Raw genomic sequence first — 17,567 nt, 5'->3', positions numbered from 1 at the left:
AATATATCTAAGGGGCGGGGCATTCTCTTGCTTTCGCAATGGCGCTGTTCTAGGATGTCACTCCCTCCGCGTGTGCCTGAAATGGCTCGAAGTCTATCAGCTACGGCGGGAGGGTGTAGCGTTAAACAGAATAGCCAGTCTGGAAGTCATCTGAATTACTGGCAGTGTTACGTCATCACGGGTTTATACGCCGAAGCATGGACACTTTCACTTACAAACAACACCTAATAAATAAAAAGCAGGGACCTTTTTACAACCAGCACCACGAAGAATCAAAGAAAATATAAACTTTATTTTTTATTTTTTTAATATTATTTTTCAAATGACACTCAATTATATATGACTATAAAATTACAAGAAATACATAAATATTCAACTTAAAAACGGCTAACTAGGAAGCATATCTGTTTATGTTGTTGAGAAGAATATTGTCTCTGAATGTCAAGCAATAACAAACAGCACTGTTGATTGCCCACAACCACATTGTCTGAACAGTACGCTGTCGGCTCATGGCTGTAACTAGGGCAAGTCAATTAGGCCTACGTCTCCAAAAAACATCATGGTGTTGTATTCAAAGCATGGCAAGAATGTATCCTTGATTCAATTTAATCAATTCATGCCATATTTTAACACTCCACCTAACCTAAACAAACGTATGGCCTATTCAATACTGATTCATACATAGTCCTATGTAGCAAAGGGTACTTTCCCCCACCCCCTCTCACTCACGTCTTCAAGGTCAGGCCCGCTACCATCACATGGTGACAGTCAATCAACAATAATGACTTGGGATCATTATTCTCATTATTCTATTATTCATGATTCTCGGGATACAGTGGGGAGGCACCCAATATTCATCCGGGCTCGGTTCCGAAGTGTGCGTCGGTTGGCTTCTCAGAAATCTGGACCAGAACCAGGTCTTTTAAGTTCCTCCCCCTTTTCCAGCCTTGTATCTGATTTGAGCGTCATTGTTTCGATTTGAAGCCTTTTAAGTGGTAAGGGCCTCTTGTTTGTACTCTAGGTGTGCTTGAGCTAGATCATTCCCCCATATCTACTCCAAAACTCATATTTGGATGAAAGCATCTCCTGTAAATTAATGAAAATTAATAAATGTAAACAGATTCTGAATTAATATTGGAATTAATATATTGACAACATTCATGCACTTCTTCGATAACCTTTGAGAAGCTTTCAAATTAAAAGAAAGATCTGCACACGGTATATGGTATTTAGTTATTTAATGTTTTCAGCAGCATTCATAATGTCTTAAGCACCATGCACTCCACAGCATAATTCATTATTTATCATTGACCTGGTGGCTTGAAATAATAATATCCAGCAGGATGTTGACATTATCTTTCTACATTCTGCTTTCTCCGGTTATTATAAGCACAATATGTGTCACACGTTTTTCACTGAGTTTTGAAATTCTCTGGACATGACATTATTACATACGAGCGCCAATTCAATTCACAATCTCTGGTGTTTCACTTCTGGTTCTTTCAGATGTATCTAGTGCCTAGCATGACATTTTACTTCTATACATTGACATAGATTATCATTAAGCTGTCACCTGGTCCTGAAATACAAGAAAAATGGCAATTATTTTTCTTCCTGTAATTACATTTAACACGTCATGAGGGTTTAATAGTAATGTTAAACTCACATAGCACCGAATTATGAAGTGCTAACAGCACACTGTATTTCCATGTATACGACTGTTGAATACAAACGTGCTAATACTAACTTAAAGTGCATTAGCATGCACAGTGAAAAAGCACTACTAATTATGACATCACATCTAAATGCTACGGATGCCACTAGTTGCGATTAGACACAATCAGTAGAAGTTAATGAAATAATATAGTACAACTCCAAACATTGCTTCTTATAAAACGCTTCTTACATCAGTAGTTTCATATAAAGAGATCATAATCTGCCGTCTGAATTCATTATTTGTTATTTTTAATACTATATATATATAAAGCCTAACCTATACTTTTTTAAGGCAGGGTGTTAAAAAGGAAAATCTCCATTGCACCATGTCTTCTGTCCTATGTCCTCCTTTAATATGACATCTTCTTGACAAGCGGTCAGAGACAGCTCTAGGTTCCAGTGGGGCCTCTAGAGCAGGAGGTATCACAGGACATAACAGTAATGTGTTAATAAATGCTTCAGTAAAGGAAAAACAAACATCAACAATTCCCTTGTCTTCCACTCCTGCCTCCTTTCAAACCCAAAACCATACCTTTTTTGTTACAAATCCCTTTTTTTATTCAGCCATGCATTTATGACTGTATACAATTCATTGCAATTCAAACCCTGCCATTAACACCCTCTATTTTCCTATAGGTGCATATTTTACAAGAGCTTTTTCTACAAGCATAATATATTTTCTACCATTTTCTCCATGTCCATCCGTTTCTTATTTTTCCTAACATTCCTAGAATCTACATAAATAGCATATCTGCTGCAGCGAATGATGATGGCAGTCCACTGAAAAATGGTTATAAAGCCTTAAACACAGTGTATTTTATTTTCAACTAATGGCATGCATAAGAGGAGCAAATTGTGAAAATATAAACCATCCTTGTAGTGTAAGAAAAAAACAAAACATGAATATGTGATTGCATAAATTGTGATCATGTCCAGAAAGTTTAGTTTGACTAAAATTGTGTCCTTATGATTTCCAACCACTTGTGACTTCCCCACATCTTTCGTTCTCCCAACCTTCTATGTCATCCCTCTCTGTAACCACATCGATGACGGACGAGGACCAATGGCAGTTTCTAATTGCCGCGCACTTTTAGGTGGTTGTCCTCCACCACCACCAGCTGAGAGTCCTCCTTCACCTGCAAAAGGGCATCCCTTTCCGGGCTGTCTACCCTCACCAGCTCCCCCTCCTCCACAACCACGCCGCCTCTCTCGCCCTCCCCCAGACCCTCCTCGGATTCCTCCTCCACGTCCTCTTCGTCGTGTTGCACCACCACCACCTCCTCCTCCTCTTCCTCCTCCTCCCCGTCGCGGTACTTCTTCACGTGGAAGGTGAAGGGTGGCACACGGTACACGTACGTCTTGGGGTGGCCGCGCTTGGCCTTCTCCTTGGCCTTCTCCTTGGCCACCTTGATCTTCTCCTTGCGCTCCAGGTTGGGGGTCATGCGGGAGCTCAGCTTGCCCATCTTCTTCTCCAGGCTGTGCTTGGTCTTCTCCAGGTTCTTGCGGGTCCGCAGTTTCGTCTTCTCCAGGTTCTCGCGGGTCCTCTGCTTGGTCTTGGCCAGGTTCTCCTTGGTCTTCAGCTTGGTCTTCTCCATCTCCTCCTTGGAGAAGGCCTTCTTCAGGTGGTCCACGCGCTGCTTGCCGCTGCGCTTGATGCGCTCGGCGCGGGACTCCTCGACGATCTCCTCGATCTCCACCTCCTCGTCTGAGTTGACGTGGTCGGGGGCGCCTTCGGGGATCTGCCCCAGGCCGTCCGCCGCCACCCCGGCCTCGCACACCGCCTCGGGGGACTTGGACTTTGTGGGTTTGGGGGGCTTTGTTTCGTCCTGGGGAGGGGATCGGAAAAACAGAGCGCAGGGGTTAGCCCAAGAATGAAGCTGAAGATTATAGCACTTTTAATATTTGAAACACTGGCCAAATACCAGCACAAATGGAAGTATGTATTCTACCAAGGTTTACAAAGCTGTAGTAAAGTTCCCATAACTAAAATGACATTCTCCTGACACAATGATTACGAGAACAATTTAATGACAGTAAACGGTAGGAGGCAAAGGTCAACAAAATGGAAATTCCTACTGGTCTAGAAATGACTCATTCATAAACCTTGTTATGTACATGCTAGGTGCATCACGTTCTGCTCTTAGAGCCCCATCTAGTGGTCCACCAGTAAAACACTGTCCCTCGTTGAAAGCACACAACCCCACATACATTAACACACAGGCATAGGCGCACCCACACACAATATGAGTGCAAGACAAGCCGAGCACAATTATATCTTGACCCGAGCGCAAATATTACATTTTGACAATGACAAGCGACGACCAGCCCTTTATCGTGGCTTAATAAGCTAATGTAGGTTTATATGTTTGCAATGTATTTATTGTTTGCACCTTATTAACCAGCTCATGTGGATTATTTCATAATGGTCAATGTAAAATAGTTGCATGTCTGAATAATCTGTTGATAAGATGTTGCATTATCCTTCTTGAAATCCTTCTTGGCTCTGAGCTTCATCTTTTATTAGCAACTCCAAGATTTTAAAAGAGGATGAGGCGTTTGGGTGTAGTAGAATCTAGTACAATCTCAGTTGATCCAGACCATTTTCTTTGTCTGGATCAACCAGAGGTCTTGAAATAGGCAGTGAGGGCAAAAACAGATATTCCGACATGGGATGGAAATATCAAAGAACATTGTCAGAAAAGTCAGTATTTCAACTTGGCGGCACAACTGTGGTGCATTAGGCAATCAGAGCCCACAAGGACGTACATGTGACATCCCCACACACACTCAGGGAGAGCGCTAACATACCAGCAGGTAAGACCTGCTCTGCCTGTACCAAGTTTCCAGCTCGCCAATTAACATGTCGGCGGAACCGACCAGGCCTTGTATTTGCCTTGTCCTGTTGTCCTGCCACTGAGTACTAGTCTTCAAGGTTGTTATTTTCAGCCAGTTTGCTAATCGAGTTAATATTTTCCGCCAGTTCGATTGGTTGCATATTACTGTGACAGTTCATGGAACTTATAATAGCAGTAAGTGGACCTATAGAACACCTTACCGGAACACATGCATACCCCTCCTGGCTGTTTCTGCATGGGCTGTGGTCGCAATAACAGTGCAGAGTTCTATATGTGCCATCTGTATGTCTAATAATAAGACTTGTGAACCAATAATCTGTTATTTGTAATTCTATCTTGTAATTCTATAGATTGCCTTGCCTTTTAAAAAGAGCCATCATAAAGAGTGTAGGCCTAAATATCAGGCAGGGATCGCATGTATGTGTGTGTGTGTGTGTGTGTGTGTGTGTGTGTGTGTGTGTGTGTGTGTGTGTGTGTGTGTGTGTGTGTGTGTGTGTGTGTGTGTGTGTGTGTGTGTGTGTGTGTGTGTGTGTCTCCGCAAGTTTGCATGTATGTGTAAACTTCCGCCGGGCCGCTTTCGATATCTATCGGAATCAGCTGACAGACGCTATGTCTGACCCTGTTGCTCTATTACCAAAATGTATTGTTGCCACATTTCTTTCCTCCCGCCTATATACAGAGAGAACGTAATCTCGGGCAGTAAAAGAAATCGCCACATGATCCAGTCATTAAACGGACATTGCCTCCTTATCTGGCGCTGAGTATGGGCCTGGCGCTGCCAACCAACTCTGTGTATTTTGGGCTTGCCGTGCGCTCTCCCTGGATGCCATTGAGCGATCCTTGGTCCCCTGCCAGGCCAGCACTCAGTCCTGGCCAATCAGCCCCCCCCCCTCTCTCAGCCCCTCAGCCCCAACCCAACAGCCTCCCTATTTGCCAAGCAACAAATAAACACGGGGGCCCCTGTCACCGTGGCAACACCCTCCAACAAATAATAGTCGACATATCGACAACAATACCCCCGCCGCATAGCTCTAACGGGAATATGACGGCTAGAACAAACAGGACAACCTCTGATAAACCGACCTCGTAGACTACGATGGACAAGGCAATGTGAATCAGGTTCAACGGCACCACCAGTCTGTTCATCTGTCTGGCTCAGCTTGTACGAATGTATACACGAATGTTTGCCCGCATGTTCAGCTTGTGTCAGACCCGATGGAAACTGATGAATGACGTCTCTGACCAACTGTTCAGTGATACGGCGAACATGTTATTCTATTGTATGCGGCGAGCAGAGTACAGAGTACATGCAGTACATTTACATGTAGGCCCTTTATCAGATGCTTTTATCCAAAGCCACTCACAATAAGTACATTTGTCAGAAGAAAATACAGTAGGTGATGGGTCTTTTTCCACACACACACACACACACACACACACACACACACACACACACACACACACACACACACACACACACACACACACACACACACACACACACACACACACACACACACACACAGTCCTATGCATGTCAAAAATGCAATCAATCATACAGTGCAGGCATCCAACATTTATCTGGGTCGGAGAGAGGAACTGCCTTAGAGAGCGGTGTTTTGGATGCTGTTAGGGTCCCAACGCGCCAATAGAGGGGAGAGGAACGGTTACGGCACCATATAAAGATGAAAGACTGTGGCCTTTGGAGACTGGAATGGTACATAGTCTTAAGCTTGTAAGCGGGCCTATGTGGTACTATCCCCTTTGACAGTCACATGGGAATATGTATACAATGAAGCCCAATATAAACATAACATTAAGTATATAGGCATAGGTAGTGTAGTAATAGTGTTTAGTATAGATTGGTATTATACTCGATTCCAAAAGAAGATATTTGTACTTTATTCTATTATGAACACAATAAAGAAACTCATAAAAAAACGACTCGTGGATTCTCACATGCATATGCTTTGACAAACACATTATCCACACATTGAATTGTGTGAAAAACATGGATTTTCAAACATGTTAATTGACTCCCTGGTAACTCGAAAATATCTAATATCTCAAGAAAAAGGGGCAGTTGTCAGCTGCTGACAACTTTTTTCATTAGATACTTAGGTAAGATCAGAAGCAGCAGACAGAACAATGAAACTGACACTCACACTTGTTCCAAGGGACTTTCTCTGAGTAATCCTAAAAGCATCTACTGATCCATTTTTTTTTACAACAAAAGAAAAAAGCTCAACGGACAGAGAGAGAGAGAGTGATGAGAGACATGGAAAGTCCATTCGTGCCCATGTGTTACCTTCAAAGTTCCTCACTCCACGCCCCCCCCCCCCAAACACACACACACAGACTACAGACCCACACAGAGAGCTCTGGAAAAGTCTGCTTCACATGTGTGCATTCTGACAGGTGCAAGGAATGGAGTGGTGTGATGAGGCACGGTTCTCCCGCTGGTCAATGAGAGAGACCTCTGTTGGTAATCATGACGGCTAGTATTTCCTCCATGAGTGGCTATGAGACACACTTTGTGTGTGTTTGTGTTTCCCTTCAGGGATCTTGTGTTTATATGTGGTAATGCTTTGCAGATTTTAGCGAAGATATAAAAAAAGATTGTGGTCCACTTAGGAAATAAGTGATTCCGAAATGGACTACAATTACAAGTGCTGACTGGTGTTACGTTTTGTAACCCATAATAAAATAATATTGTTTTGTAATAAAATAGATAAAAATACAGATGTGGAGAAAACCGGCCTTATGAAGGCATACGATCAACATTACAGTTATTTTTATTTCTGTAAATAATCTGTCTCAGCCTCAGAAAATGTGTACTGTTTTGGCGTTATCAGGCAGAACTTTCCCATGACTCATACAGCTGTTGTCATGGGAAACATAGCTTTTCCTGTGCTCCTGACATTCCCCCAGACCCTGCCACCTCTCTAATGATCTCCAATATACACGCTTCCGATACAATACTGTTGCTTAGCAGTAAAAACACAAAGTGATATGGCATGGCCATGGAAAGCACATGGAAATCAAATAACTAAATTTGAATTATAAATTAATGACTAACTAGAAATGTGAAACCAATTCCTGACAATGGCAGATAGGGGACTGCCTGTTATAATGCATTTAGTGTTTTCAGGCTTCATAAATGACAGATATAGAAAAGCAGAGTCATTTATGGATTTGATACTATGATTTTAATTTAGCAAAATCACATGAATTTCCTTTGGGGTGCGAGGGCAGTGGGGGGAGAGAGAAACAGAGAGACAGAAAGAAAGAGCTGTGAGAGATACTCTCGCTTCCAAAATACCGCTATCCTGACTTGTCCCCTTAACAAGTCCCTCACACCGTCTTGATGAAAGGCTGTTTGGGTGAGTCACACACCGCAGCAGCTGCCCGGGCTTGTCTGTGCAGCTGTGCACTTAGCTGGTCCAGGGGAGAGGGGGGGGGAGGCAATATTGCACCCAAATCTAACACCCCAGGGACAGTGAAGGACTATATGAGAAGAATATGGATAGGAAGAGAAAGTGGGAGATCCTGCAGTGCTGCAGATTGCACCCCCAAAATCAGAGCTGATTGGCAAAGACTTAAAAAGAATGCACACCTTAGCTGCTTTTTATGCTAATATGGCTTGAGTTTTTAATTTATTTCGTAAACAGTGATAGAAAATATATAGTTGAGGCTGCATATTATACACAAGCAGGACAGCATTGTGGTTTGGGTATTACACTCGAGGCTGAAATGTATATTGGTCGATACCCAAGGTCCACAGTCTACCTGTAGGCATCCATGTGCAAGATTTCTGACCACCAGCTGGGTAGATACATAAAAGCTAAATATAGGTGATGTTGCACCATCACATTACATTTCAGGGGGAATCCTCCAGGGAAGAGGCTAAGCTATCACATTTGTGAGGATTCTCCCCATAAGGAGAACGGTTGTGTGTGTGTGTGTGTGTGTGTGTGTGTGTGTGTGTGTGTGTGTGTGTGTGTGTGTGTGTGTGTGTGTGTGTGTGTGTGTGTGTGTGTGTGTGTGTGTGTGTGTGTGTGTGTGTGTGTGTGTGTGCGTGTGTGTGTGTGTGTGAAAACAAAGAGCGGCCTCTTGGGCCCTCACAGAGGACTGACTTAACTGTGGTGTAATGGAAGTTCTGCTGCAAACAGACGGGCTCATTCACCCAGTCACCCGGGGTGATGTCATGGCTGGAGTGCCGTGCGTATGCCACGGTGAGCGCCCAGTTCCTCGGTTTTCCTTTTCGCGGTCAATTGCGAACTCACAGCCAGGAATTTGAGTGCACGGGGAAAGCCCTTTTCCACGGGTAAGCTCTTCCAGGTCTGAAACCACTGGAATCCTACCATAGCCACATGCAAAGAAACAACATTGACTTTTCCGACCCTGCATCCCTGCAAGATCTAGCAGCTCAGGGTGGATTATATATATATATACATGGTAAAGGTACCCCTCACTTATGATACTGATTTACACACATTGATGCCAACATATTATGTAATGTTGGAAGAAGGTTTTGGGCTACCATTAAGAACTCTGAATTCAAACTTTCAATTGGGTCAGTTTTTATGTAATCCTAGTTAATCTAAATCAAAATATATAGATAAAAAATATTGCCCTCTATGCTGATCATTAGTGATTTTTCACAATAATATTAATTAAAGATTTTATTAAAATGATACCACCACTCCGACTACTACTTCTACCACTTGAAATTAAGAACATTTAGTATCAAAATATATAGAGAAAAATATAGATACGTAAATTAATTTCAAGATGAGGAAAAGAGGTAAATCAATCTGCATTGTGAACTGATATCGAAAAACCCAACGTCAGAGCTAATGGAGAACCTAACACAGGGATTCCATGTTTGCTCGTTAGCATTAACGGCTAATGAGCTATCATTCCTGGCCAACAATACCTGCAAGGAGCCAGCCCACCACAATGCCCTCCTTTGTTCCCCCACGGGTTACTGTGTAAGCAGGAGATTATTAGTGGAAATAATGACTGGCCCTCCTCATGAGGCTTTCGTGTGGAGACAGAGTGAGCTGCCTTCCCGTTGCTGCAGCTTATAAAGTGAAGAACTCAGAAGAATGTCCAGAACTGTTTAAGTTAAATAACTGAATACGAACGTACTCGATTTGTATGCAAGATAGTTTATTAAAACTTAAAGCAACCATAATCTTTATTTTTATCTGCATTACCGCTATACCACATCATATAATTTCTGATGAAATCATTCATAACGTCAATTTTGCTAAACTTAATCTGAAGGCACCCGTGCCTGTTATAGACGTAGGCCTAGTCTTACTGACAGCAGATAACTCACAGGCCCAGTGCCGGGAACACATAACGTGCGTAGCACTGCATAACAGAGTATAGCATAGCACAGCCGAGCAGTGGGGATCCTCACGCAATGGCTGCACTTCAAAGGCCGGTTTCTCCAGACTGGCTGTTTCCCACATGAACACACCAGACCTGTCTAACGTTTTCTCCAATATACACATTATCATACAACATCAATGACACAGATATTCAACGACTCAATGTCATGATATTTTACTACGGATACATTTAAGCACGCGCCTCAAAAGAAGAATTGTCATAGCTTTTTATACAATTAATGCACCCTGTAATGCAACTTCCTAAGCCTCATTTCAATGGACAGACTGATGGCAAAACAAATACAAATCCCTGTTTGATACTGTATTGGCTGCAGAAGGTAACCCACAGCACCGCACATGAACACGAGCTCCGAAGGACACACACATGCGGTCAAACAATAACTGGTGCTGCGGATGACTAAACTCAAACCCCAGGCAGTGAAATGGGGCACCGCTGCGTGCCATTTCATAGCTTCCCGACCAGGGTAGTATTTAGACTCAACACACCCAAGTGGGTTCCTTTCGACAGACTTTACACGTCGTTGGCTGATAAGGCGTCTACTACCCAGGCTGTGGGTTGGTGTGTGTGTGTGTGCATGTTTGTGTATGTGTGTGTGTGTGTGTGTGTGTGTGTGTGTGTGTGTGTGTGTGTGTGTGTGTGTGTGTGTGTGTGTGTGTGTGTGTGTGTGTGTGTCTGTGTGTCTGTGTGTGTGTGTGCGTGTGTGCGCATCCCTACCTCCACAAATCATATCAAGTGGATGAAGGAAACATTGCTATGTGGCCCGCCCAAGAGGACTTTTTTCTTTTCTGTCTACATCAACTGGTCACCTGATCCTTCACCCAGCTGGTAGATCCCGTCTGCAGAGGTGAAATGAGGTAAAATGGACAGGGGGGGGGGGGGGGGATGTAGGGAATAGGGGTGGTGGTGGGGAGGGTGGTTCCTGGAATGAGGGGGGCCCATAACATATATTGAGTTAAATAAACTCTCAAGTTCTCAAGCGCACAAATGTTCAAGTGTGATTCTGCAAATGTCCACGGGCACGTATGGTTTGATAGTGTCAGGAATCCGCTTGATGTACATTAACTATGCTCGTCAACACGGAAGTGGGTGTGCTAGATTCCTTGGCATGTATAACACATGTGCAGCGCAATGTTTGCTTCTTAAACACTTATACGCCCCACTGTGCACCCTTTAATAGTATTTCCACTTGCCCCTAGCGCACTCTGAGGTGTGCACTGTGCAGCCGTTGCATGACAAACACACATACTGTACTAGCTGAATGTGTAGCTTGTAGCTAGCTAAAATATCAGAGCTCCCATTTCGGGTGCACATGTTCCCAACGACACTGCCAGGGCAGGGGGAAAGGCTAAGGAAACACTGTCAGCAAATCACTTGATATATTGTGTATTCGCACAGCAGGCGTGTGCTAGGACAGTTCCCACTTATGATTTGAAATAGTGCAGTGCAAAACAAGAACATTGACATCAACTCCCAAATACAAAAAAACACAAAAACATGGATTAGGCCTAGATGTCAACCAATTTAAAAAGAACAGGGGATACAAACTGGAAAGCTCTTGTTTTGTAAAGCACTATTCATTTCCTTATGTTCGAAGGGTGCTTAATAAATATATTATTTTGTACACTGGGTTAAATCTGAAGCAAGAGACCATTTTCTACAAAAACTCTTCTTGTTGTTTTAAAAATGTTTTTTCCTTTATCCTTTGTAAAACTGTTGATTGTTTTTTCCCAACTTTTTTCCCAAGAGACAACAGTGGGCTCCAATTGCTGAACAACTGACTCTGCCAATAGAAACCTAAAAGGCATGTCCGTGTTTTCTGAGGGACTAACAGGATAAGCGTCTTAAAATAACACAGGACCACATAAGCAATAAGGAAGAAATCAAAACAGGAACTTTGAAGGGAAGCATGCGGATGAACAATGAATCAGAGTTAAAATAAAGTAATTAAGGGTGGATCAGACATCCATATTTCATCTACTACTATATGTGGTATTTGTTATCATGCATTGCACATCGCACAATTTCGCAATTTCACAATTTTCGCTCTACGTTATTGGAACGAATCCCAGCATGAACTCGTTATCATATGGAGATCTATTCTGGACATACAAGACGACCCTGAGAACTGTACACTACTAGTCCACATTGACTCTACATAGTAGCTGACACGCAGCAGTGAAATCTAGACCCTGCCAGATAGTTTTCCCTCCGTGAGGAGCCGGGGTTGGGCGGGCGGGGGGGGGGGTCTGAGGTATCAGTAGCGAGAGAGAACGGGAGGAAGGGGAACTAACAGGGTGTACGTTATACACTATAGTGTACTAAGCCACAGGGGGAACCCAAGCCAGAGTACACCCATTAGATCACACTTACAATAAGTAGTGTGTCCAAAGTGACTTACAAGTTAGGCTGAGAACAATTAACACGTTGGGGTAACCAAAACATGTTTCTTAAACACAACTGGACTGAAGTGCATTGTGCCTTCTGTAGGTTCCCAAAAATATACTCTCAAGTACACTTCTGAAAAAACAGGATTTGAGTTAGGAGAACAAAGAATATCAGGAAAGTTTACCTAGCTTCACCGGCTGATGAAACCAACATAAATAAAATGAAACATAGTGTATCAAGGATACTATTCTTTTGACGGCATCATTTATAAATTCATAATTATGTAATGCCTCCTTGCTCCAATCCTTAATCTCCTAATTACTATTGGCAAGAGGAGCTTTGGAAGTCTCTCCTACAGTAAGCTGTGAGTAGGGACAGATAGGTAAAGCAATAGAGAGGGTATGTGGCAAGCATACCCGTCCAAGGAGAGAGGGAGACAGAGAGAGAGAGAGAGATAGACAGAGAAAGAAGAGAGAGAGAGAGAGATGCCAAAGCGATGAATCACCAAGCTAACTTGGTGCGGTTGTTTATTAGCGTTAGTTTCTCTGACCTGCTTGAATTGGTAGCCTCCTCAAAACGTTCTAACAGGGAGTGACCCTCTGTGTCAAAAACTGAGGGACATCCAATGCACTCACTGGAACACCGACTACGTTCAACTAATACTCATATATAATATAATGGCATGGAATATAATACATTTTATGGAAAGAAATCAGTAATTTTGGACCGTATTTCAATGCACAAGAATTATAGTTTAAGTTATTTGTACTTAAGTTAATCAAAGATGATATACATACTGATAATAAATACTATTATAGTATAATAAATAATGCATTGCACATAATAAATTCAATGTCCCTTTGGAATGTTTATTTGCAAACATAGCAAAGATTTTCCGATTGGGATCGGTCTCACAGAACACATTCTTGGAGTGGGTTTGGTGGGTCAGTGCTGTCCTGGGATGGAGTGCTTGACCCAGTGCCACAGGGCTGGGGAATGGAAGTGTAGGAAGGAACTGGTACTTGGTTACTGAGATGGTCATCCCCCTGATCGAGGTGGACACATGGTGGGGAGGGGACCTTGATTTCCTGCCATCAGCAATGTTTCGGGGGCCTAGACAGGATTTCTTCCATGTCAAATTGACATGAAAGAATCAAGTGCAGTGTGGAATAGAGACGGATGGTAATACAAGGGTTGGTCCAAGGGAAGTGGACCCCGGGGGTCAGGTGATGACAGGCTGGTTGGACCGGGTGCTGTCCCGGTTCTATACATCAGCTGCTGCTACGCTTAAGACCATGGTCTGGTTAAGACCCACGGATGTCAAAGTATTATGGTGAGATTAGGGTTGGGTGGGATACATTTCTGTTTAGGTTTATATATATATATTTATAAATCAATACATATACACTGATTCAACACAGTATAAATAACTTTCAATTTATTTATCGCTGCATTTCGTTACATCTATTTCTTTATTTATCCATCTACATCTCTATTTATCTACTTATATTTATATTTATTTATCTATCTATCTATCTTACTATCTCTCTATCTCTCTATCCCCCTTTCTATTTATCTCTCTGTCTCAGGCATGGTGCAGGCATGGTGTTGCCGCACCTTGCTGTTGCTAAGGAACCATGCTAGCATCCCTCTATACTGATGTAATTATAAAACATTACTGTTAGAATCTTACCCTGGGGAGGGGAGGCCGGAAAGATGTGGTTATTCTGAGAAACTAGCATAGTGACATGAGACATAAAAGTCAATGTAGGACACTCACACCTGCATGCACATTCGCTTGCGTGTGCGCACGCACGCACGCACACACGCATGCTCACACACACACACACACACACACACACACACACACACACACACACACACACACACACACACACACACACACACACACACACACACACACACACACACACACACACACACACACACACACACACACAAACACATAAATACATATTTGTGTTATGCCTCGCATAAGTTCAGGGGCGATATAAACTACGATAGTCTATCACTACGTTAACTTAAAAGTAAACACAACTTCAGTCACCTTGTCACTTAGGCCTATTTGACTCACATGGATCGAAAGCAATTATTACGTGCATTCATCTCTCACTGATGCCTCTCCCTCTCCTCGCATTCTTTTAGCGCTTTCGTTCCACCGGGCTCTTTCTTCGTCAGCCATTAAAAACTGACACCTGGGGGCCGTCCCTTGGGAATAAATAGGCCGGAGCTTGGAGTCTATCACTGCAGCACAAACCAATCTATTCAGACAACTGCTTAAATGTCAAAATAGGCTGCATTCACAAAGGTATAGCCAATGATACAGGCATGAAAAGTTGAAGAATGACTACAAACAAATATGAATTGCATGATTCAACACTGCAATTCATGATTCGATAAATGATATCCATAATGATTTTACAGAAAATTCTGGACCCTTTTTCTCTAAATGTCAATGGGTGGTGTTTAACAAACATTGGAAGGCACCTGCTTCACTTCAGTAATTATTAAGGTCTTGCCTCTGATTGAATTACTGCTAAATGCCAAAAGTGTAATTTGGAGCCTCTGTGGACATGCCAGCATAGCTGGTGGCCAGTTGGTATACTTGCAGACACTGGCCTTAAACTAACCACCCATCAGAAGAGTTACACTTAGGGATTATATTATATACTCTTAATAATTAGATTTTCTTATTATCTATGATCTCGTAATATCTCATTACATATATACAGATACGAATAAAGGAATGGATATAATATAAATAAATAAAATCAAGTATTTATTCACTTTCTTAGTTCAGGAGACGAGCTAAGGCCTAACTTTATCTTGGATGAGCATACCTACTCTTGATATTACTTCTGTTCTATGAGGCCTGACCCAAACACACAGTTTCGTACAAACAACTTCATTGTCATGTATGCACACGCACAGTTGCTTTCATGATTTTTTTAACAAAAATGCTCCACTCAATCACGCAACCCATAGGCTTTAGCAGTTCTGCAAATAGTGATTATCCTCTACTGTAATAAAAGGTAGTTATAGTGCAGATAGTAGGACACAGGGCTCTTTCTAAACAACACTCAGTTGTGAAAGGGTGATGCCGTGGCAGCAGCAGCAAGCTGGACCGTAGCTCCGATGTTACAGCATGCCACGCTCAGAAAAGACCAGCTCCCCCAGTCACACTCAGAGGTTGTAGATTCATCAGCCACTCACTCGCAGTCCATTTTCCACACACGACACTTTTAGATCCACTAGGAAGCTCCGAGCTATGGAAAGCTGAGATGGTAAGCTTCATGCAGCTTATCCACGGCAACACAATATAATACGTTCCAAACGTAGAAGAAACCACCATCAGCTTTCCATTGTTAATTTTTTTTTTTTTTTTTTTTTTTAATTAACAAACCAGTCATAATTGAATAAAAAAATGAACAGAACTTGTACTTAATATATGGTTATATTTAGTGCCAGCTCTGGATACATGATTACTATACATTTATAGTTCAAGATGGCTCTACTCAGTTGCAGTTTTGTGCCACTTTAAGCAAACTGTGAGTATAGGTAATGCCCCATACACACCAGCATGCCAGAATTTATAGCTCTGTGCCTTTGATCACTGGCCTTGCTTCTTAATATAGTCTTATTGAGCTACCACCAGGTTTAACTGTTAGTTTAAAAAGGAAAACGTCACGACTTGCCTTTCTCTGTCCTATAAGAGGGTTGCTATGACATCTAGTCATCTAGTGTGGAATGGAATAATTGACTCGTTCGGATCAATTTGGAACACTAAAATGCAGCGCTATATAAGGGCTATCCAAAAGGGCGACAATCCTCCGCTCCAATGGCACCTCATTTGTGTTTCACGCTTCTGTCACACTTTCCCATTGCATTGTGGGAAATGCAGCAACACCTAACTCATTAGAATTCCCAATAACCTAATAGCTGTTTTTAACAGTCACCGCTATAATCGACCACAGTCAGACACACAGAGATTCTGTCATCGAGGGGTTTCAAGTGAAACGGCTATGTCAACCAACACGACAACCTGAACGTTATTTCCCCCCCCCCCCCCACAGTCCGCTCACCTGATAGAGGAGTATCTTGAAGTGTCGTCTCTTGAGCAGCTCGTTCTCGTTGCTCTCCAGCTTCTTGATCTGCCCCGCCTGCTTCTCCAGGTTGCTCCGCACCGACTTCACGTTGACGCTCACCTTGCGCACCTTCTCCAGCATCTTGTCCACACTGTGTGCCGTGCCGCTGTGGCTCTTGGCCAGCTTGGCCAGCTCCCCCTGGATCCCCGACACAGCCTTCTCCATGGCCTCCTGCCGGGTCTCCAGGCTGCCCTGGGTCGTCTGGATCTGGTCCACCACACCGATGATCTTGTCCAGCAGGGACAGCACCATGACGCCGTTCACCTGCGCCTCGCTCTTGCCGTGGGGCCCGGAGGCCGCTTCCAGCTCTGCCCCTCGGATGACCACTTCGTCATCTTCCTCTTCCTCATCGTCGTCGTCGTCATCGTAGTCTACAGCGGGAGCGCTGGCGGCGGCGACCAGGGCCACCTCGTCGTCACTGTAGGACGCGTCGGCCAGAATCGACCGGTCCAGCTTCACCATTGAGTCAGCCATGGTCTCTGGAAGAATGCTCGGTGCTCGCACGCTCACGCGGGATAAAAATACAGCGCAACACAAAAATTACAGAGCCCACCCTGCAACTCAACAACTCAGCTTTCACCTCCTCTTCTCTCTTATTGGACAGCCTCTGGGCCAAAGGAACAGTACACTCACTTCTAATCTGCTGTTTACTTTCTGTCCCACACTCTGTTCTGTCCTGTAGAAACTTCTCTGTCTCTTTCTATCTCTGTCTCTATGCCTGTCTCTTGGAGCAGGAGAGGCAGCAGGCTCTGTATCACGGCTGAGGCATGTGTGACCCAACTCGAATGCCTCCGCTCCCCAGCTCCCACCCAGTAGAACTTTCCCCTTCCAAGCCCCTTCCCACTGCTCCCCTTGTGGCTGAGGGCTCCACCCCCTTTCCCTGCCCAGGCAGTGGGCACAGTATCCGCAAGTACCAGTCCATGCACATTGGTGGTCACTTGCTGGAAAAACCTGTTGGTCTCCATCAAATGAAAGAGATTGCCGGGACACATGGTACAAACACTTATACACACATGGGCAT

General features: G+C 43.4%; 1 protein-coding gene across 1 annotated transcript; it reads right to left on the bottom strand.

The window, feature by feature from the left end:
* Positions 1-348: 348 nt before the first annotated feature.
* On the bottom strand, positions 349-17,349 carry cavin1a (caveolae associated protein 1a). The gene is made up of 2 exons (XM_056579179.1): positions 16,484-17,349; positions 349-3,542 (listed from the first exon to the last, which is right to left on the bottom strand). The coding sequence occupies exons 1-2, from the start codon at positions 17,018-17,020 to the stop codon at positions 2,790-2,792; spliced, it is 1,290 nt and encodes a 429-aa protein (XP_056435154.1). The 5' UTR covers positions 17,021-17,349; the 3' UTR covers positions 349-2,789.
* Positions 17,350-17,567: the final 218 nt, after the last annotated feature.

This window comes from Gadus chalcogrammus, chromosome 2 (assembly GCF_026213295.1).
Source record: "Gadus chalcogrammus isolate NIFS_2021 chromosome 2, NIFS_Gcha_1.0, whole genome shotgun sequence".
Classification (NCBI taxonomy): domain Eukaryota; kingdom Metazoa; phylum Chordata; class Actinopteri; order Gadiformes; family Gadidae; genus Gadus; species Gadus chalcogrammus.
The sequence above is the reverse complement of the archived record's forward strand: the minus strand, read 5'-3'. Positions and strand labels throughout refer to the sequence as shown.